Below are 24,302 nucleotides of genomic sequence, written 5' to 3'. Positions count from 1 at the left end.
CGTCTCTGACAGTTATTAATTAACATATTTTAAAAGCCTTCACTTAAGACACGCATATCGCTAGCATCATGTGTGTTTTTGAAATTCGAAAAGAAATTTACACATCGAGGCGGCGACCGACATTAACTTTAATATAATATTTCTAACAAATTTTAGTCATTTAAAAATATTGAAAAACGCGCACCTGTTATACAAGGGAACTAACTCTAAAATTACAATCGAAACTCCTCTGACACTTTCCTTGGCCATTCAGAAAGCTTGATGTTGCTAGCTGACGTCACGTACAGAAATTTTAGGAAATTTTAAGGTAAAAAGCATATTTATTGAAAACTGTGATAACCTTAAATTGACATACATTCTTATGGTTATTTAAGATCAATAGCATGCCCTCAATTCTTTTGTTTGAACATGAAAAGACGGTGTGAAACATGTAAACATGGTAAAGGTGTTGAATACCATGATCATGCAAAACGTAAAAGTGTAATAAACATTGCAATCGAGTTGTTTTCACGTAAGAAAATAATTGAAACAGCAATTGAATATATTATACTCAATTACTGGTTGTTTCATATAAATAGAATATTGTCAAATGGACTGTAAATGTATATGGTTATGCAGTAACTATCTGATATTGTTGTTTTTACTTAAATTTTAGTATCATTATAATTTTAACTTTGTGCCCTATTTTACCTATATACTTGAAAAGAAGTTCTTATGCAGCAGGACTAATAAATAATATTAAGTTAGTCCCAGGTAAAATAATCTGTCAGTCTCGATATTTACAAATGTATGTTACATCAGGGCCACGTTCAATATTGTAGCTGCTAGTAGTGCTACATAGATTTGGCTATTGAACGTTCAGCTATAGACTAGCTGCTACATAGATCTTGATAGCAGCTATATATAGCCATTACCTAGCGGCAACCATATCGAACTCAACCCAGTTGTACTGAAACAAGGGTGTAACAGTTGCCGATTCATTCACCTACATGTACATTTACATGAGTGAATACAATGTGTATATACATGCATCATATGTTTCTGATATATCAACAAAATTTACCCTTAAAAAATTAAAAATCATGTTTTTAAATGGCTCTGTTAGGTCAACATTATATTTGCTGATATAATTTTAAACTGCTGAATCAAAAAAATATATACCAGATCATATTTATTCGATTGTGGTTATAAATAATTCCACAAGAATAAAAAGTGCTGTATATGTATTGAGTAAGAATAATGACCTTGTATGCTTGCCAATGATGCAACTAAGTAAGAGTCCAAATGATGTGAATTTACATGTAAGTTGTAAAGAGTGTCCTTTATTTTTAAATGTTCAGAAGCTTTTCACGAATTTCCCTTTTCACAGATTGTTAGGCAGCCGCATACAATAGTGAAATATCAAACATGTACTGCAGGTATATGTTATTATGAACATGAAATGGGCAACTTTCTATGATATGATTATCTATCCTAAAATATCAGATAATGTTTGTATTCTTTGTAAGTCTGAGCACAAGAAATTATGCAAATTCCATAATTAGAAAAAAATCCAAGTTGAATAATTGCTGTACGTGCTATGCATTTTAATTTTTCCAAAAAATAGATAAAAAAATAATGCTTGGGAACGATTCCTACAATTTAAGTTTCCTCGAGTTTGCCTGTGTTAAAATACTGAACTGTTTGTACATGTATATAATATGCTTATGATTATGAAGGTTTTGGTTTCTGTACTCCCACAGACTCCCACACACATTGTAGTTTTTAAATTTTGTTTTTTTTAAGAGAAAGGGAGATAATTGAATTATAAACATGGATAAGGATGGTGCTATGTTTAAAAAAATTGGAAGTTGAACCTTTCTCAAATACTGTGTATCATCAGTACACCATACATAGGTACTAAGCAAGCGGGCATGATCGATTTTGACTTTACACGTTAACGAAAATCTTTGTTTTGCTTGATCAATAAAATGAATATTCATGTACATTTCTCAACATTTGAAATTCCTGCTCCTAAATAATTTTCACATCGATTTTTTCCTTTTCATAAAACAAATTTGATGTTGTAAATAGAACCATTAACTTGTACAAGATCAAATAGTTGTGAATGTCAACACCAACTTTCAATTTCGATACAGTTGTTGAGACATTTACATGTTTTATCTGAAATAAACCTAATACAGGGCAAAAGTAATAGTCACCAATCATTAACCTACCTGTGATTACTCATTCCTTGAAACATTTTGGGTATTAAATGAGTATAAAAATAATGTTTTCGTGTACGGTGTACAACAACATAACTATGCACCGTACATAAGGATTTTATGTGGTCAGCTAAACCCCGTACACAACACTTTTTTATGGATAAAATATCGAAAAATAACATATGCACATGTGTATGAAAGATTTCAATGCCAATTATTGAAACAGCTATATTTATTACACACACACATTGACCTTCTATCAGACAAAGAGTTGCAATGAATATAGAATTACATCGGATGAGACCAGGGCCAACTTCTTTGACAAGTATTTGCACATGCTTTTACAATATTTTAGTAATCCCTCTTGTTTTGGGAAAAATAATGAGACATCTCTAACCATCAACCTACGACCAAATCATTTCTTAAAACAGCAATTATGTTTAGATTGAAGTACACATTGATATTATGTGAACAAAACAAAGATTTTCTTTCCCCTGTAAGATCAAAATCACTCACGCCCGCTTGGTTAGTACCTATATCCGCTGTACGATGATGCACAGTGTAAAAGCCTTTTAAAAAATGACCTCATTTTATACGCTGTTATTTTTTTATATTGTATATATTAAAAAAGTTATATCCCCTAAGTGATGGACATATTCTGGTTTATTTCATATTAGTATCATCTTAGCACATGTAAGTTTTTCTATATTGATCAATATAAACTTAAGATTTTAAATAAAACAGCAAATTCACCTGAAGTATTAAGTTGACTGCACTCTTTACAACTTGGCATCAGAACTCAGCCTGTAGTTATTGCTTCACATTTTTTTTGTACTACATGAATCTTTTTTGGTAAATATGTTGTTAGATTGAAAAAGACAACCTCAATGCATGAATACTAGTTTTTCGAAAGTAAATAAAAAGGATAGCAATTGTATAATATTGTTGTCTTCTTATTTAAGATTTGTGTATACAATGTTTTCATGATCTCTGTATTTTTTACTAAAATAATTCCTACAAAATTTTATACATAGCTTAATTATGGTTATAAATGTATGAAGACACTAACTTCATTTTTATTAGCTCCCTTTTGATGACAACAATGTCTGCCTGGAGATGTCTGCTGTTAGAGTTTTAGGGTGCTTTGATTTTAAGTACTCTAATTTGTGATGTATCAGGATAACTAAGGTTTGTCGTATTTGATTTATTGGAAAAAAGTTACATACACACTTAAAGCTTTGTTTCATGATAGGCAATGCAAGTTTCCTGTTGATTTTGCCTTTTTTTTCTGATTTTTCAGATAGAGTTATTGGACTTTAGTTACTACTAAGATTGACCATTTTAAACCTCAAGATCTATTCAAATTTGTTCCTTACAGGATGCAGAGGGTCCTATTTGAATTTTAACAAATTTAGAAATAACCTTTGAGAGTTATCAGTTTTCAGTACAAATGTACGTATTAAATTCATATTTTATTTTCAATACCACAAATTTACACAATTAAACATATTGGTTCCAATTTTTCTGATATTCTTGTTCAATTAGTGCAAGCTAAAGCTCCCGTCATCAGATTCTGTCATTTTTCAAATTGTGGATCTGGAGTTATGAGCCTTTATTTGGTTTGTTATAAATAAAGACAATTTTTAAGAGACCTCCACCAGATCCAATTTTTTTTGGCAAGAGAAATATTTTTAATTGCCATGATGTAAAAAAGAACAATCCGAGTTTTTATATCTCTTTTGGATCTTTCAAGTTTTTTATAACCCTTTGGTATCTTCTGAGTTTTTTTTATCCCTTTGGTATCTTCTGAGTTTTTTTTGTCCCTTTGATTTCTTCTGAGTTTTTTTATCCCTTTGATATCTTCTGAGTTTTTTTTGTCCCTTTGATATATTCTGAGTTTTTTATCCCATTGGTATCTTCTGAGTTTTTTTTTGTCCCTTTGATATCTTCTGAGTTTTTTTATCCCTTTGGTATCTTCTGAGTTTTTTTTATCCCTTTGATATCTTCTGAGTTTTTTTTATTCCCTTTGATATCTTCTGAGTTTTTTTATCCCTTTGATATCTTCTGAGTTTTTTTTTATCCCTTTGGTATCTTCTGAGTTTTTTTTTTTATCCCTTTGGTATCATCTGAGTTTTTTTTATCCCTTTGATATCTTCTGAGTTTTTTTATCCCTTTGGTATCTTCTGAGTTTTTTATAACCCTTTGATATCTTCTGAGTTTTTTTTATCCCTTTGGTATCTTCTGAGTTTTTTTTGTCCCTTTGATATCTTCTGATTTTTTTTTTTATCCCTTTGGTATCTTCTGAGGTTTTTTTGTCCCTTTGATATCTTCTGAGTTTTTTATCCCATTGGTATCTTCTGAGTTTTTTTTATCCCTTCGGTATATACCGAGTTTAATTATCCCTTTCATATCTTCTGATTTTTTTTTATCCCATTCATATCTTCTAAGATTTAATATCCCCTTGGTATCTTCTGAGTTTTTATATCCCTTTGGTATTTCCTGAGTTTTTATATCCCTTTGGCATCTTCCAAGTTTTTATATCCGTTTGGTATCTTCTGCTTTTCTAATCCCTTTGGTATCTTCTGCTTTTCTAATCCCTTTGGTATCTCCTGAGTTTTTATATCCCTTTGGTATCTTCTGCTTTTCTGATTATCCCTTTGGCATCTTCCAAGTTTTTATATCCCTTTGGCATCTTCCAAGTTTTTATATCCCTTTGGCATCTTCATAGTTTTTATATCCCTTTGGCACATTTATCTTCTGCTTTTCTAATCCCTTTGGTATCTTCTGCTTTTCTAATCCCTTTGGTATCTTACCGACTATTTTGACTAGCGGTTTATCAAAGTGATCAATTCTTCAGTATTAAGATCCTACTTCCATTTGTCTATACAGAAAACAAATGCCAACAAAAACAACTTTCTAGCTTTAAAGTTAGTTTATGAATTTTTTAAAATGGTGCATTACATGTATCAAATTTTTCGTCTGTTGAATCCTTTCATATTTCTTTGTTTTGTTTTGAAAGGGAAGTAACTCTGTTCTGCCAACAATAAAAACTTGTAAGCTTTATGTTTTATGAACTTATTTCAACCTTTCATCATCAATTTTTTCCTCTGTTGAATCCTTTCAAATTTTCCATGGCTGAGTAGTCTAAGTAGTTACTACTGTAAACACTAGCCAGTCAGCACTGAGGTTGTGGGTTCCAACCCGGCAAGTGCAGGTGCACTCAACTACAATCTTAATTGACTAGGATTATCAGTTTTCCTATCAAAGGTCTTGATTTTCTCTGGGCACTCTGGCTTCCTCCAACAATAAAACTGGCTACCTCTAAAAAGTCTAAATGCAGAGCTTAAAAGTGGCATTAAAATACCAATAATCAAAAATCAAATCCACATTTATGCATGCTAAATTTTCTTGGTACTAAATGTACATAGATATACATTGTATATTACAATAAGATTGAAGTCACCATTAGTTAGACTTAAACAGAATTGAATTGGAATGTCAAGTTTTATATGGCCATATGTTTGCTGTTTTTAGAGTTGTTTAATGGTTATCTGTCAAGTTTCATTGGAAATCAAGTACATGTATTAAAACTGGAATGAGCTATTAAGGGGGATAACAAGATATAGAATTATGAAATACATGTAAGACAATTTAGGGAGGTTTTTAAATTTACATGCATATATAGAGTGTTATTTTGATAGGTCTTATAAGTAAATTGCATATCAATATCATTCAATGTGTATCGTGTGTTGCAATATAATGCTTCAATAAACAATGAAATTTATTGAACACTTCAAATGTGTAAAGTTATCGAGTATCATGTAGGGTGGCCTACTGCCAAAAAAAATATTTGATTGAACTTCTTGATAAGATTTTTCTGTGGGATTTTAACACTATATCTTTAAATTGGTCTTGTTTAAATACTATGGGTTTTAATTCTTTGACACTGTGTCAGAATCAGAAATATTATGACCTTGTGTATCCCCCTTTTAGATGCAATCGGAATCAAATCGGTTAATCTTGTAATATTGATATTAATAATATTTTTTACAATTAAAATGCTGATTGACTTTGAAAAAGTGAAGCATTCTTCTAAAGTTGTAATATTTCTGAAAAAGTAGACTTTGCTTTGAAAAGGTAAATATTATTAACATTGACACTTCAGTTATATCAAAGGAACTTTACAATATATATCATTAATGTGTACCTAACTTTTGTCAAGGATTAATATGAAATCGTATTTGATCAATATATGACATTTTGATTTTTGTCACTTTAGAATTGTTCAGTTTGAATAGTTTTCAGTTTAAGATATGAAACATGATATATCGTAAGTCTGTTAAGTTACAAATAACTTTATTTAATTTCTTTTGTTCTTCATAAAAAACAATACTGAAAATATTTATTTATGAGATTTTATTACTATTCATGTCAACTCTTTCTATTTGTAGCTAATTTTTGACCAGACAATTAACAAAATGTAAAAGACGGGAAACTCAAGCTTGAATATAATCATAAAAAATCTATGGGAATTATAGATATGTGATATTTTAAATGGAAAATATAAATTGACTGTTATAAGACTTAAATCATGAGGAATTTACCACCAAATTCTCCGGATTTGCCAGTGACTAGAAATATGCCATTCACCACAAAAAGTGTTCCTAGTAAAGCACAGCCACGCAACATGACTGGTATTTATCTTGGTTTGGTAAGTAAAATTTTATATTAAGCTTTCAGGAATTTTGATACACCAAAAAAAACTCATTATCAAAGATAGTTACAAATACATTGTATGTACTGGTAGTGGTAGATTCCTTCATTATTTGGAGGAGCACCTCTCGAGAGCTGTGAGGGTATAGCAGAGTTGGTGTACACTCCCTAAAGGGATTAATGGAGATCTGTCCCTAGTGTATTTGCAACAATACTTACAAGGGCAATCCCCACTCCAACTTAAAGGCAGTGCTTGGACACCGAGAAGTCTGCAATTTAATTTTTATTTACACCTAATGATAATGATAGTGAGTATGTGAAAAGAGGGAATTTTACATGAAGAGAAGCGAAAAAGAAGGTATTTGCTCGTTCACTATAAGGACCATTACTCTATCTTATGAGCATGCCAGTGCTAATGTATGATGGTCTGGATGGGGTTTACAGAATAGAGAATAATAGAAAATAAAAGTGCAGAATAAAAGGGGGGAGGGGGAAGAATGAAGAAAAATTGGCATGATAAATAGGGAAGAATGGCATGTGGTGTTAGAATATAAAGAGAAGAGAATAATTGGCATAATTATGATAATATATAAAGTAAAATGAAAAATGGTCTAAAAAAATTAGAATAAAGATATGAAAGAGTCAGACCCTCAAGTTCATGTATTGCTAACTTATTTTTCAATTTCCAGGAAGGGAACATTAAACCTCCAACAGTGAAAACAACAGTGGGCATTTCTCCGTTGGCAAGAGGCAGAAGAATTTCTAATAGGATACGCACACCCACAGAACAAAGACGATATGTAAGTGCTTTAAAGGAAGGTGCAGAAAAATGCTTACAGTAATTAGAAATTTAATAATTTATTCATTTTGCAGAAAAAAGAAACACCTTTTGTCTTTTTAGAAGTGTATCCTTGTCAAAGCAACCAGATTTAAAGCAGAACTTTAGATAATACAGTTCTTAAAAAACTTAATACTGTGGATTCATTATTATTCGTTGGATACCAATTTTCTTGGTTTTCGTGGGAACAGGTGAACCACGAAATTAAATGTTCAACGAACACCAAATTTTCTATAGGCTTGTATGCAGATTTTGGCAAAACCACGAAATCAAATATCCATGAACATGTAAATTTTTCTCAATCCACGAAAATTGGTACCCACGAAAATAAATGAATCCACAGTAGTCCTATTTCAAAATCATTTTTTTTTTACAAGTTATGTCCCTTGATTTTCTTTAGAAACACAAATCACTGTAACGTATAATATTGCTGATGACTAAAAATAATGTAACAGAAATGCAAAAATAATAGATTCTAGAGGACATGAAGGCATGTGCCTGTTATAATATCCCATACTTAAACATGGCCTTTTCTGACTATTAAATTTTCAGGAAGAATTTCTATAAACATATAAATCTGTAAAATTATTTTAGAGCAAGGAGGAACAACGGAAGGTAAAATTGTTTAGTTTTTTTTACATTTTGCTATTTCTAGTATTTAGTATGTTTTTGATATCTACTGTGGTATTGGAAAGTAACTTTTTTATTATCAATTGTTTTATGGGTAGCACCAGCATTTGTGATTTTGTCCTTTTCCCTTCACCTTTATATATAATTAATATATCTTTTTTTTTAATATTAATGGTTTTATCTTTTGTGCAAAAGATTGGTGGAAAGATAGACCTGCAAAACAATTTTGTTTTTTGGGCAAGTCAACTTTGCACTACCAGTAATATTTGAGAGCACCAGTTGCAGAATCTGCAAATCACATCTAAGTAATATTGGTCTTAAATTCTATGGCAGCCCAAGAATATAAAGCCTGTTTTCAAATATTTATAATTTTAACCAAAACATCATAAATGAAGAGTTAACTTTTTGTAGAAATTAGTTTTTGGCAGAAATTCATGCATTCAGCTAGAAAGCACAAAATATATGAAATTTTTTTGTACCTCATTAGATATTTTCTTTTGATTTGAAGTGTTTAGGTGTTATCACACAATTTCCACACCAATTCTCTCACTGGTAAATAAAATTTATTCTTATTCTTAAACAGTTATTTTAATCTTAACAACATCTGAGAAGTGTGAACTGAAAAACACTCAGTTCTTGCTTGAGTTAAAGTTACTTTCAGATAATTTTCCTGTTGTAAATTCAGCACTGTTCAAACGTTTGGCTTGCAGTCAATTCAGTATTGTTTAGTATCTTTCAGAAAATTCAGTATGTTTTGTTTGTTAACAATCTGAACATTAATAGATAAGTTGAAAAATTGACCTAAGGATTGAATATGATGTCTACTTGTGTAAGGTCTTAATTAGAATTGTAATTTTTTCTTGATTAGTTGTCATGGTAAGTTGTCATATTGTGAACATTTTATTAATTTTCTGAACATATTTTAATGTGATACTGTAAATTCAGAAATTATTGCGTGCATTTATTATTGCGATATTGTCATTTTACACTTGAATGCGATTTTAATTTTTACGATTTTGAGAAAAGTCATGCTTAATTCAGTTGAAATATTACAGAATGCGAGTTTTAATTATTGCGTTTACAACTCAGTCGCATTATTCGCAATAATAAAAACCTCGCAATAATTTCTGAATTTACAGTAATGACAAGTTTGTGAGTAGGTGTATTGACTCTTATAAAATTCCCTCTTGTTCGTTTGTTATTCGTTTTCTTAGCATATTCACATATTTTTCATTGAAAGTGTATGATTATATTACTAATCCAAATAAATCAGTCCCTCCCCTTAATCAATCACCCCTCCTTGCCATGTTAATGTAGCCGTCATAGAGCAACGGATTATAATGGACTGACCATTTAACTTTAAGGGGGTTAAGGGTTATATTTAGGAGTCAGAAAATATTTATTTACTGTCAATCAAATGTTTTTTTGCAAAATTTAACACTATAAGGTATGGGGAAAATATGCATCCCCCTCCTTGAAGTTAAATGGTCATAACTAAACAACTGAACATTATGGATTTACATTGTACTGTTGTTTTTGCTAGCGTATTTGAAATGCCAGTAATGAAGCCAGCATTTGTGTACATGTACTCAGTTTAGTAAAATGAATTTAAAATAAATTGTCTTGTAGTTAAAAGAAGATAAATGGTATTGCCTGAGACGATTTTGTAATTGTGATTTAATATATAAATTGCTAAATGTTTTAATTGTATTTGATTTAACGATTACTATTCTAAGTAAAGGGAAATATATAATTATGTAATAATGTTGAAATGCCACTTATAAAGATTTCCTTTGATCACCACGATCCTCAAACATGCTCAGTCATTGAGCTCTATTTATTTTGTGATGCAATAATTATTAGGCTCATTTGATATTAAGCTTCTGTCCTTAAATCAAAGTTCATTGAAATTGTAATGTTTCTTTTTCAATTGAGAAGCAGTTTTTCTTTTGTCTTTCTTGATTCTTGTCTGATCAGAAAGGTATTTCATTTAAGAAATGACTGTAATACTTTTTCTGTCTATGAAGAAATAACATAAAAAATGTAGTGCACACTGAATAACCCCTGTAGCGGGTTATTCTAAATTGTGCACCATGTTTTATATTTTAATTGAAACAAACTGATAAAATATTTTAAGAGTAATTTCTTCTAATTTTATTTTAAATTCCATTTTAAAGTTGAGTAAACCATGAAAAGAAGTTGCTGACATCACGGTCACATGATGAAATTATGTCTATGAGCTGATAAACAAAACAACATCAGCCAATCAGAATAGATTAAATTATATAAGATTTAAAGATTATTTCACATTTTGCATTTACTGTGGATTCACTTATATCTTGATATCAATTTTCATAGTTCAAAGGAAACATTGTATTTTCATAGATACATGTTTTTGGTTTTTTTTTCAAATTCTGCAAACAAGACGTTAACATGCGACTTTTTGTGTTCAATATATGAATTTTGATAGTGACCATCTTTAACTATTAGATCAATGGAATTTAGTACCTAATTATTAATTATAAATCCACATTATATAGGTTTAGTCCAATCTTATAATGTTAAATTCAGTTTACCATTGAAAGGAAAGGTTTTTAACTGGATTTTTGAAGAAAAAATGAACTGAGATAGATTTTGATGAATTTGAAGTCCATTCAACTTGAAACTTAGTGCACATGTTCCCTATAATCTTTTTAATTTTAAGACTGAATTAGAGTTTTTACCCATTTTTCACGGTCCACTGAACATAGAAAATGATAGAGCAGAAAGGCATCTGTGTACTATGGACACATTTTTGTTTAATATTTGATTTTACTTTTCATGGTACTGGACAATTCACAATTTGGGATCTATAATAGCTTCCATCATATAATGGATTTCATGTAAGAATTTTATCAATACTTATTGAACAGTAACATTTCTTGCTATCAGTTCTCCACCCACTTTTGGTAATAAAACAATGAAACAGTTGTCATGTCGTTGTAATAGGAATGAAAGGAGATGTTGTTTTTCTTATTCTTAATAAGGCACTCATTCAGCAACCAAACAATAATCACATTGAAGACATTATACAATTTTGTATACGTTAGGAAACATATTTGACATAAATGGTAAAAATTAAAGATAATATAAAATCTTGTGTAGAAACGCCAATAGGAAACACATCTGACATTTTTGTAGTAATTAAACTATATTCTTTAAGATGTTTTGGCCTCTGGCCTTCTTCAGATTCTTTATTTCCCCCACAACCTACATGGTAGACAAGTCACTTTTCACAATTGTTAAGATGTTTCATATACTGGTATATATTATAAAAAGGGCATAGCATCTAAATGACTATGAAGAGAATTTTGCAGCAGGATTTAATTTTTGTAGTACCAGATGATCTGTCTGTCAACCTTTTATGTACAAATCATGAATGTTATACAAACAAGCTATAAATATTATTTCAATGTTATATATCTCCGCGGGGAACCATTTTTCTGATGTTAAATAAGGAAGTAAGATAATTTCTAAGATTTCCATGAGACAACCTATGATAATATTTGTCTAATGAAAATAGTCAAGGTTTTTTAGAAGGATGTCTTGGTAGCATGTGCCTTGTGACAATTATTAATATTTTTTTATTTCTCAATAAATGAAAAAAGTAATTTGTATGTAGTTTTTGACTTGATAATTGTCTCAAGGTCATTGTTGCCAGTTGTTGTTGCTAGACCTAGGATCACTTCAATGTTCAGTGAATTCATTGGTTTTCTGCATTCTTGGCAATGCCAAGGTATGAGCTATGGACACTTATCAATTTATTGTAGAAAAATGTTGTCACCTATGGTTGATGCTTATATCATTGGGTTGCTTTTATATTGACCTTTACCCGGACTATTAATTATTATACTTATCAACTAAAGGTACAATGTAGTTCTAATTGAAAATGTAAATTAAGATTGATTAAATACATGTAAATAATTAATGTGTCTTTTAAACTATATTGGCTTGAGGTATAGGGGGAGAGTTGAGATCTCACAAAACATGTTCAACCCGGCTGCATTTTTGCGTCTGACCCAAGTCAGGAGTCTCTGGCTTTTGTTAGTCTTGTGGTTTTTAAATTTTAGTTTTTAGCTCACCTGGCCCGAAGGGCCAAGTGAGCTTTTCTCATCACTTGGCGTCCGTCGTCTGTCGTCGTCCGTCGTCGTCCGGCGTTAACTTTTACAAAAATCTTCTCCTCTGAAACTACTGGGCCAAATTTAACCAAACTTGGCAACAATCATCATTGAGGTATCTAGTTTGAAAATTGTGTCTGGTGACCTTGCCAACCAACCAAGATGGCCGCCATGGCTAAAAATAGAACATAGGGGTAAAATGCAGTTTTTGGCTTATAACTCAAAAACCAAAGCATTTAGAGCAAATCTGACATGGGGTAAAATTGTTTATCAGGTTAAGATCTATCTGCCTTGAAATTTTCAGATGAATCTGACATTCCGTTGTTAGGTTGCTGCCCCTGAATCAGTAATTTTAAGGAAATTTTGCTGTTTTTGGTTATTATCTTGAATATTATTATAGATAGAGAAAAACTGTAAACAGCAATAATGTTCAGCAAAGTAAGATCTACAAATAAGTCAACATGACCAAAATGGTCAGTTGACCACTGTAGGAGTTATTGCCCTTTATAGTCAATTTTTAACCATTTTACGTAAATCTTAGTTATCTTTTAGAAAAATCTTCTCCTCTGAAACTACTGGGCCAAATTAATTGAAACTTGGCCACAATCATCTTTGGGGTATCTAGTATAAAAATTGTGTCCGGTAACTTGGCCAACCAACCAAGATGGCGGCCATGGCTAAAAATAGAACATGGGAGTAAAATGCAGTTTTTGGCTTATAACCCAAAAAACAAAGCATTAAGAGCAAATCTGACAGAGTTGAAATTGTTGATCAGGTCAAGATCTATCTGCCCAGGATTTTTCAGATGAATTGGATCATCGGTTGTTAGGTTGCTGCCCCTAAATTGGTAATTTTGAGGAAATTTTGCTGTTTTTTTGTTATTATCTTGAATATTATTATAGATAGAGATAAACTGTAAACAGCAATAATGTACAGTAAAGTAAGAACTAAAAATGAGTCAACATGACCAAAATAGTCAATTGACCCCCTGAGGAGTTATTGCCCTTCATAGTCATTTTTTAACAATTTTCACAAAATTTGTAGATTTTCACTAACATTTTCCACAGAAACTACTGTTATAGATAGAGATAATTGTAAGCAGCAAAAATGTTTAGTAAAGTAAGATCTTCAAACACATCACCAGCACCAAAACACAATTTTGTCATGAATTCATTTGTGTACAATGTTTAATATTAACATAGACCAAGGTGAGCGACACAGGCTCTTTAGAGCCTCTAGTTTTATGTGGGTGAAGATCATTTTCATTGAACTTGTAAACATTTTGCTTAGGGGCCAGCTGAAACCCTCCCCTGGGTGCAGGATTCTAATGCTATGTTGAAGACCCATTAGCAGGCCTTCAGCTGTTATCTGCCCTTTGTTTAGGTTGTTGTTTTTGACACATTCCCCATTTCCATCTAAATTTTATATGTTATTCAAATGATTTAAAAAAAGAATTATAAGTATGGTACTTCCAATAGATTTTGTGTGAAATCACAGACAATTAGTTAGTCAATCAGTCAATAACTGTTATAATAATAATGCTTTATCAACCATTTATCTCTCTGGTCAAAACAAGTTAATATTGGGGATTTAGAAAAATTTAGCCAATTCAAGGTTACACATATAGAGATATTATAGTAAGCTGGATCAGGGTTCAAGTGTACTTTTATATTGATTCTTTGTCAGTCAGTTAATTATAAATATGTAAATAGGCATGCTAGATTATATTTGCCATAGACAATTATCACATACATATTTCAGAGTAATAATTTGTTCACTGAAGGAGACTGATACTTTTATCCCTGGTTATAAGTGACCATTATGATATTTTATGGCATTTTATTTGCAAGCTGTGTTTTATTTTGAGTCCAGCTGAGACACTTCAACATGTAAATGACATTTATATCACATGCTTACATGTTTTACAGAAAAACTTTTACTGCATGTTTGACCACATTATTCAGCATTTTTAGCATTCAACACTTTTTTATTATGATCTTTTAAATGGGTTTTAAATGTAAAAAGGTGTTGTTTGTACACATTGTACATACCCGTAGCCATGAAAACAAATAAGCACTGTTAAAGTCAATGTTCTGTTCGAATTTTGACTGTTAAAGTCAAGTTTGTGAGTCCAAAGAACCCCCTTTGGAAATTCCTGGCTACGGGCATGTTGTATTGCAATATACATGCTAAATTTATCTTTAAAGTGTACAATTCATATTTCAGTTAAAGTTGATTTTATAGGGACAATTTTATTTGTAGAACACTGTCAAACAATTTTGTATTGGAAGTGGCCAGTTTTAATACCGTACTTTAGGTTGTTAAAAGCACTTGAGAAAAAAAATAACAAATCAAGCAATCATTTTGGGTCCTTTGGTGTGAACCAAGGCTCTGTACATTGACCTATAATTGTTTACATTGTACATATTTTGACTTAGATGAAGAGATGTCTCATTGGCACTCATATCACATCTTTTTATTTATAATTGTATTTTTTTTCAAACGCTTTAGTTATAATCTAAATATTATTTACTATTACATGTACAAGAAATTGGTTCACTTCTGATAGATTTTTGCTTTACAGTATCTATTTTGTTGATATGAAAAATCTTCATGCAAGTTTTCCCCCCTGCCTTTCTGTATAGTGCCTTACAGTGTATTTTATTCTTTGAGTTGCAGGATATTTTGCTTATAATTTCGGAACTGAATGTCATATATAAGCTGTTAAGTTAAGTGAATCTATTAAATCAATTTCAATTAAAAATGCAAAAACCCATTAAAAATGTAGAGAATGACATAATACAAAACACAAAATGTACGAAAAAAAAGAAATCTAAACATTAAGGATGTAAGTAGGAGGTTTTGGAATTTGTGTCAAATGTTTGGACTCCTTGGTGTTTTTCCATACAGTACAATGTAAAATATTTTGCCTCATGATCATAACACCCATTTGTTTTTTCATATAAGACTTAATAGCTCCTGAAATTTTAGAAGATTCTTGATTTTCTTTCTTTTGTTTTGAGACCCAAATAATACCAATGCAAGTAATGTATAAGGTAAAAGTCTGAGTCAGCTTTTTTCCGCCATATTTTAAATCTCAAATATCTCGAAAAGGAGGTCCATGACCTATCAATATTTTTAGCTTATCATTATCCTAAATTGATGTTCTACCAGCTAAAAGTATCAATTTTAATTTCTTGATTTCTTAATTTTTACCTTACCTCACCTTAGTTGCATCCTTAAGGTGTTTTAGGAATAACAAATGTCTGAAAGGTGGTAAAGTTTATAAAGAAGACAGCAATCTACCAAGATGTCTGATTGGGTGAATGTTTTAAAGAAGTCAGCAACCCAAAAAATTTACCATTGTAAACCTCATTTGTTCTTATTTTTACAGAGATTGGTAGAACAGCTTAGAATTAAAGAAGAGAGTCGAGGATTTGTTGGACAGCCATTAAAGGTAGGTCAAGGTTATATTAAGCTGATAGATATAGGAAGATATGGTATCAGTGCCAATGAGACAACTGTCCATCCAAGTATTGAAGTAACAATTTATTAAAAAGCAAATTATTATAGGTCAAGGTACGGCCTTCAACCTTGAGCCTAGACTCACACCGAACAGCACGCTATAAAGAGCCCAAAAATTACTAGTGAAAAAATTTTCAAACAGGAAAACCAACAGTCTAATCTATATAAAAAAAAAAAAATGATTGCTGATTCATTGACTTTTCCCCTTTTATCCTTTCATGTATATTTATTAAGTTGGATTGGCATACCATATGCTCAAGATACATCTGTTTCTTATACATTTTAAAATGAAGGACATTCTTAAAAGACTTTGCGCTAATTCAAGGTCTTTTTTAAAATTTATTTTTGTAAAATTCAAATAACAAATGTAACCTCTCAGACCAGATGACTGCCTTAATGTCACATGTGGTAATTGGTATTTTAACGTGTTTAGGAACACTAAATGGATGTTATTGAAAATTGCTATTTTTATAAACAACAGTGAAGTCAGCTTTCACTTTTTATTAAATTATAAATATTTCTTTTAAAGGTTTGATGTTATGATGATGTTATGATTGTTTTATTATTTTTTTTAGCAACATCTGTTACAGAGGAGGCAACCAGCAGATAATCCTGAGAATTTGAATTCAAATCTTTCTCCACGATCCCAGACTGCAAAACAATGGGGACCTGCAAAACATGCCAATAGAAATGATTTCTATGATCTTATTAGGTAAGGCAGTTTCAGATGCTGGAATGTGGTAGATTGCATTTTGTAGATTTATTAATATTGTTTGTTGCCTAAATTCATTTCTTTCTCTTTAGGGGTGGGACTGGGAGCAATACCTTTTTATGTGAACCTGTGTTTGTTTTTTTTCAAGGTGTTGTTTTAACTGTTATCTGAGATAAATTTAAACAGTTAACTGTTTTCAACCCTCTGTGTTATCTATTATCATCATTTTTGCATTTGTTGTTAACTGTTTTTGCCAAAATCGAGGTGTTGTTAAAATTTTAACGGACCCCTGATTGCCCCCCCCCCCCTGTCACTAGATAATGAAAATTATTATGTTACTTCAAAAATCATGGGAAAAATAAAAGAATGTACCATTATGAAAATTTGGTTTCTTTAGGATTATTCATGCAAGATATATGTATAAAAATGATTGTTAAACTTAATTAAACTGTATAAGAAATAACCAAAATTATTGAGTAATATAGCTATATAGCTGTTGCTTCTGTTTTATTATTGCATAGCATGGGAAAAAATCGGAGGGTTACAAAGCATTAAGGAAAAATCAAAATTTATGACAAGAAAAATTATCCTTATATATAATGTTATTTACTTTTGAGACACATATATATGCTTTTTATGGTTTCAGTTCAAGGACAATCTCAAAATAAATTTCTATTCAAAGTAAATCAATTTAAATAACTGTATTTGAAGAAATTTGTTTTTGATATACTGCTCTTTTAAGGGATCATTATGATCAAAAACATATTAAGAACTCGCAAGCTTTAATCAGACATAAAACTTGATATCTCTAATCACTTCGTTTACTTTGAATATTTTGCATTCATGTAAATAATTGATTAAGTTAAAGGTAAATAGAAATGTTTTTAACAAACATTCCTAATTGTCATGATATAAGGAATTTCATGACCTATTTTGTTGTTGAATTGTAAACATTTAATGAATGAAATGTCATAGCCTTAGCTGTACATGATATAATTCTGGGAAGGTCCCTAAAAATGAAAATAAATGCTTTCATAATGCAAAAATAATGAATTGGTTAAATCCCAAAACTTTAATAAAGATTAAATCACCAAGAATCTAAAAAACATGAAAAACATATAAAAAGGATAATAGACAGGTAATGGTGGCCAAAGTTTAGACCTTATAAATAAAAAAATAAGAAGATGTGGTATGATTGCCAGTATGCTGTATTACAGTAAAAGCAAATTTACATGTCAGCCATTATGTTTTGTGACCCGTAAATTACATGTAATTGTAAAAAGATAAGATAGCTGTTCAGATTAAGATCGTAAGGTGGAATTCTGATAAATTCATCGTTATTTAATATGCTACTTGAAACATGGTGTAGAGTGGGGTGCTCATTTTCGCCATATCTTTCCATGTTTTCTACAGTTTATGTTCAGGTTTATATGTTTTTGAAGTAAACTGATATTTCTATATGAAGATAACTTCAAATGCAAAATATTCTTAAGCTTGAAAACATGTTTGTTTGAAATAATCATCTGTAAAGTTAGATTAAAGGGTGTTTGAAATTTCCTGATATTTTGTCAATGGGGGACACATATTCGCCGTTTTTACACATCTTTTAAAAACCAAATAACTGCAGCTTTATATAATATTTTACAAATAAATTTCATTATAGATGAACAGCAGACATTTCAAAGGTGTAAAAAACAGAAATTTAGGCCAATCAGTCAAAAAATTACTATGAAAAAATTCTTTGAAAAACCTGTTTTCTTTCAGGAAATTAACTGAAAATTGTTGTACGTTTTTCGGCCCTTTTGCAGTAAGTGCCGTAATTTTATTTAAGTTTAAAAGTAATCATATTTGTTATAAAATCATAATTTATCGGCATATTTCTTCCATTTCAGCCATCCTTTGAAGTTTATACACCCCAAAATCATATAACGGCGAAATTGTGTCCCCGGCGAATATGAGCCCACCCCCCCAGTCTAGAGTCATTTCAAATATTTTGATCAACAACTAACAATTTCATAAAAAAAAATCTATCACAGTCTAAATAAATTAAAAGAACTTCAGATAAAAGTATCTTTTTTTTCAGGACAAATCCTAGAAACTTTACAGTTGTGGTTAACAATGGAGTGACGAGGTCAGAGAATTTATCTGGTTTAGCAAGTTACGATGAGGGCCATAATAGTGATGGCATGTATGCTGAAGCTTTGGCTGACGAGGTGACAAAAATATCTACTCATGACGTAGAAGATTCTGCTTTGGAAGACTGTTTTAGACATGTTTGCAAGGTAATAAATAGTTTGAAACAAAACAGATTTAAAAAAATATCACAATATATGTACCTGATATACATTTGTCTTAACAAATAAATTGATGATTAAGTTTAGATGTCAGCCTTCATTGGCTCAAAGTATGAATATAAAGCAACCAAACAAAAAAAAACCATCTGGAGGGCACTTCTAAAATGTCTTCAACCATACAAGTTTTTCTCAATGTTGAAGCCTATATGGTGATATGGATCTATATTTGCTTTAAAATCTATGATGAGTTTATTTATACATGTATCTTTATTATCTAGTGTATAGTTTATACCACAGTATCTTATTTATTTTCAACAATAGGAAGAATTTTATACAAATAATTATTCTTTTAATAGTTCAGTTTATAAAAGTTGTGAATATTAAATAGATTCATATAAACATTAACAAAATCCAAGATCTGAAGCCTACCTTTTACAGGAGGTCATTGGCATGGCTCCAAACTGATAAATACCAACGGCTTTAACATTTGTATATGCTGCTTCTCCCTTAAGGCCATAACATTTTTAGAGTAAATGTGAAAATGGGTCTGCTTTTGATTCAGAATGATGAATCTGAATAACCTAACAACTCATGTCACAAGAAAGCTACCTACAATGGTTGCGGATCCAGAACTTTTCCTAAGAGGGGCCCGTTCCAGTCATAAATCAATGATTCCCTATATAATCAATCAAATTTTTCCCACAAAAGGGGGGGGGGGGCAGGGTCCCCCTCACCCTGGATCCGCCTATGTACAACTTCAACAAGACAGCAGCTAAACAATGCAAAATTATTAAAAATATGGAGAGGTGAACCATAAACTTGGGGCAATATCAAAGTTTAAAAAGGCTGTAAGTTGAATTAAACAGAAACTATCAGTGTTTTTGTGGTGTTTGGTACCTGTGGCAAGGAGGTATTTCAGACATTTCCTTTAATTCATATTTGTTTTTAGGAATATGTGTAATTATTTGTACATGAAAGTAATAAATTTTCATTCATCTTGTAAAGAAATTCATTCCCAATTTAATTTATTTAGCACTCCAGCTCCCTCCACCAATAAAGAATGGTAGCCATGAAAGTCACCGGGTTTAAATATAAAGAAAATTTTCCCAATCTGTATTATTTCCCAATAAGGATAATGTTTGGTTTTATATCCTATTTTAGTGTCATATTCAACATATGGAAATCTGGAATTGAAATGTATGCATGCATTTGTTTCATTAGTTTGAAATTCCTGCGCATAAAAAAATTTGTTCTTTTTTGGTATGTATATACCATGAAATCAGCATCCAATTTAAAGAACAATTACTTTCAGGAAATGAATACACGTTCTTTGATTCAAGTTCCAATATTTGATTATAAATGTTATTTCAGGGTAAAGTAGAAAATATGCAGACATTATTACCCTACAGGAAGACACAGCAATTAAACAGATCACAAACTGCATTTAGCACAGGTTTCACTGTAAGGTAAGATTGTAATTACAGATAAACTCTGATCCATGCAGTCAGTTAGACAAGAGTTTCATTGATTTGATTTCAAAAAGATACAGGCAGATTGATCAATGAAATTTTCCTTTATCCATTCAACAATCATAGATGTTCTTCTTATAAACTATAAATAGGGCATTTCATCAATGCTGGTCTTTACTGAGGCTATTTTGAAGTGTTTGGAGACTATTATTGCTTGCCAACCAAGATGGCTTCCTTTAAAAGAGAAATTGAATTTCAAAAAGATACAGGCAGATTTGATCAATGAAATTTTCCTTTATCCATTCAACAATCATAGATGTTCTTCTTATAAACTAAAAATAGGGCAGTTCATCAATGTTGGTCTTTTACTGAGGCTATTTTGAAATGTTTGGAGACTATTATTGCTTGCCAACCAAGATGGCTTCTTTGAAATAGAAATTGAATTTCAAAAAGATACAGGCAGATTTGATCAATGAAATTTTCCTTTATCCATTCAACAATCATAGATGTCCTTCTTATAAACTATAAATAGGGCATTTTATCAATGCTGGTCTTTTACTGAGGCTATTTTGGAGTGTTTGGAGACTATTATTGCTTGCCAACCAAGATGGCTTCTTTTAAATAGAAATTGAATTTCAAAAAGATACAGGCAGATTTGATCAATGAAAATTTTCTTTATCCATTCAACAATCATAGATGTTCTTCTTATAAACTAAAAATAGGGCATTTTATCAATGCTGGTCTTTTACTTAGGCTATTTTGAAATGTTTGGAGACTATTATTGCTTGCCAACCAAGATGGCTTCTTTGAAATAAAAATTGAATTTCAAAAAGGTACAGGCAGATTTGATCAATGAAATTTTCCTTTATCCATTCAACAATCATAGATGTCCTTCTTATAAACTAAAAATAGGGCATTTTATCAATTCTGGTCTTTTACTTAGGCTATTTTGAAATGTTTGGAGACTATTATTGCTTGCCAACCAAGATGGCTTCTTTGAAATAGAAATTGGATTTCAAAAAGATACAGGCAGATTTGATCAATGAAAATTTCCTTTATCCATTCAACAATCATAGATCTCCTTCTTATAAACTAAAAATAGGGCATTTTATCAATTCTGGTCTTTTACTTAGGCTATTTTGAAATGTTTGGAGACTATTATTGCTTGCCAACCAAGATGGCTTCTTTGAAATAGAAATTGGATTTCAAAAAGATACAGGCAGATTTGATCAATGAAAATTTCCTTTATCCATTCAACAATCATAGATCTCCTTCTTATAAACTAAAAATAGGGCATTTTATCAATTCTGGTCTTTTACTTAGGCTATTTTGGAATGTTTGGAGACTATTATTGCTTGCCAACCAAGATGGCTTCTTTGAAATAGAAATTGAATTTCAAAAAGATACAGGCAGATTTGATCAATGAAAATTTCCTTTATCCATTCAACAATCATAGATGTCCTTCTTATAAACTAAAAATAGGGCAGTTTATCAATGTTGGTCTGTTACTGAGGCTATTTTGGAGTGTTTGGAGACTATTATTGCTTGCCAACCAAGATGGCTTCTTTTTAATAGAAATTGGATTTCAAAAAGATACAGGCAGATTTGATCAATGAAAATTTTCTTTATCGATTCAACAATAATAGATGTTCTTTACATAAACTGAAAATAGGACAGTTGTTTGTCAATGTAGGCAATTTTGAAGTGTTTGAGCACTATTATTGCTTGCCAACGAAGATGGCTTCCTAATTGAAATATAAATTAAATCAGTATTTTGTTTTTTGGCATAATATGGATTTGTTTATATAGATTAGACCGTTGGTTTTCCCGTTTGAATGGTTTTACACTAGTAATTTTGGGGCCCTTTATAGCTTGTTGTTCGGTGTGAGCCAAGGCTCTGTGTTGAAGGCCGTACTTTAACCTATAATGGTTTACTTTCTAAATTGTTATTTGGATGGAGAGTTGTCTCATTGGCACTCACACCACATCTTCCTATATCTATAAGCACAAAAATTTATGATCAAGTGACAATGTCCAAAAACAATATCTGTGTAGATAGTATATAAAAATTATTGTCAATATCTAAACCATTTCTCCAGTCCCTGATGATTCCTGGAAAAATTATGGTTTAAATTATCATGTGATTAATTTTTTTGTGGGATTGAGGAGGGGAAATGTCTATGAGCTGTAGAATTTCTAAACTGTATAAATGTTTTAAATTGTTTTTATCTTTTTAATGTTTTATAGGAGTTACAGAAATCCCAAAAGTGCAGAAATAATGGCTAACTTTAATCAAACTGGACGTCCTAAAACAGTACCATCACAGCCAAGTCGACCACTGGTGCCCAGTCCCTATTTCTTTAGATATTATAGTAATCCATATACAAAATTTTCATTAAGTGCTAAAAATGGAAGGACTACTCCATCTTCTAAGTTTGAAAGTAAGTTTTTTCTATTCCTTGATAATCTGATGCATTGTGGGATAACATTTCTTTGATAAACAAGATGAAATTCAATATAGTTGATTTTAAGGTTTAAAAAATCCATAAACTAACATATTAGTTTTTTATTACCTTCTAAGCTTAGGCTTTGACAGACTTTGATATGTAAGAAGACAATGTTTTGCCATTTTTTTACGTGAAAATTAAATTATTAGATAGGACAAAAAATCTAAATGTTGAAGGGAGAATGTTTTTCTTGAAAATTAAGGATTTCACCTCCCTATGGATATACCAGTCATAATAAAGAGTTCAAATTAAAAAAAAAGTATCCACAGTTTTCAATAGCATCTGAAGAATCGACAAATTCAAATTTCTTATCAAGTCCCATGATATATAGGACAGTATGCATTCTAGGAATGATTAATCCAATAACAGGAGAACATTCTTGTCAGACAAAACTACGTGGAAAGGAAATGAGACGTAATTGCAAATATAAGAGAAGATAATTAGGTACCACCTATCAGCATATACTGTGGTAACTTCATATGACCTATATATTTGATTTCCATAAAAGGGCATGGTACGAGAAGGACATTGTTTGTCCTAGTTTTTCACTGAAAGATGTTCTTTTGATTAAGATTTCTATTTATGCCTGCAGCCATGATATCTAAGCCAGGTATAGACACTTCGACTTTAATGACATCCTGATAAATGTGATTATGAAGTTATAAAAAAGATATTAAAAGAGTTTTCCTTGTTTAAAAAAAATAAAACAAGCCTGCTTGAGCAGGTCAAAAGGAGATGTTTTTTATCAAGGTTTAAAAGGATTTTTCTTTTCATTCATTCAAAACAGATTCTTCCATTGTATACTCTGTAGAATACAATATTTTTCATCTCTTGATAGTTAAATTTTCCAATTTGCTTGCCAACCCTTGCATTTAAAATTTGAAATTTAACTACCCTGATGTGATAAATATCATCATTATGACAGTATTGATGTTGAAAATATTTACTAGAATAAGGAATAATTCTGTGTTTCTATTTTTTTAAAGCTGCTTTATATTATTTATGCAGACAAACCTTCAGATATTTTATGTGCTCAGGAATAGCAAATGTATTGTCATAAGTGTAAATCATTCCTTTGTAGCGTCATAAGTTTTACAAAGTGATATTCTACTATGATTTAAACAATTATGATAAATTTTTCTTTTTGTTATCACTTTTTTATATTTTGTATGATGCTGCTTCAAGTTTATTTTCAGTCTTTAAAAATTTAAAGGGACATAACTCTAGGAAATATCTGTAGAACAGTATTTCTC

At 30.8% G+C, this 24,302-nt stretch overlaps 1 protein-coding gene across 5 annotated transcripts in view; it reads left to right on the top strand.

Annotated features, from left to right (window-relative positions):
- Positions 1-214: 214 nt before the first annotated feature.
- Positions 215-24,302, top strand: part of LOC134710645 (uncharacterized) — an 85,184-nt gene continuing 61,096 nt past the window's right edge. For 3 of the 5 annotated variants that reach the window (XM_063571029.1, XM_063571030.1, XM_063571027.1), the window contains exons 1-9: positions 215-307; positions 6,656-6,915; positions 7,607-7,717; positions 8,350-8,370; positions 15,937-15,999; positions 16,643-16,779; positions 18,863-19,061; positions 20,445-20,539; positions 22,790-22,983. In XM_063571029.1, coding sequence (XP_063427099.1) covers positions 6,796-6,915; positions 7,607-7,717; positions 8,350-8,370; positions 15,937-15,999; positions 16,643-16,779; positions 18,863-19,061; positions 20,445-20,539; positions 22,790-22,983 — 940 coding nt within the window. In that variant the 5' untranslated portion in view covers positions 215-307; positions 6,656-6,795. The remainder of the gene's footprint in view (positions 308-6,655; positions 6,916-7,606; positions 7,718-8,349; positions 8,371-15,936; positions 16,000-16,642; positions 16,780-18,862; positions 19,062-20,444; positions 20,540-22,789; positions 22,984-24,302) is intronic. The other 2 variants (XM_063571031.1, XM_063571028.1) reach the window with 1 other exon arrangement.

This window comes from Mytilus trossulus, chromosome 3 (genome assembly GCF_036588685.1).
Source record: "Mytilus trossulus isolate FHL-02 chromosome 3, PNRI_Mtr1.1.1.hap1, whole genome shotgun sequence".
Lineage (NCBI taxonomy): Eukaryota > Metazoa > Mollusca > Bivalvia > Mytilida > Mytilidae > Mytilus > Mytilus trossulus.
The sequence above is the reverse complement of the archived record's forward strand: the minus strand, read 5'-3'. Positions and strand labels throughout refer to the sequence as shown.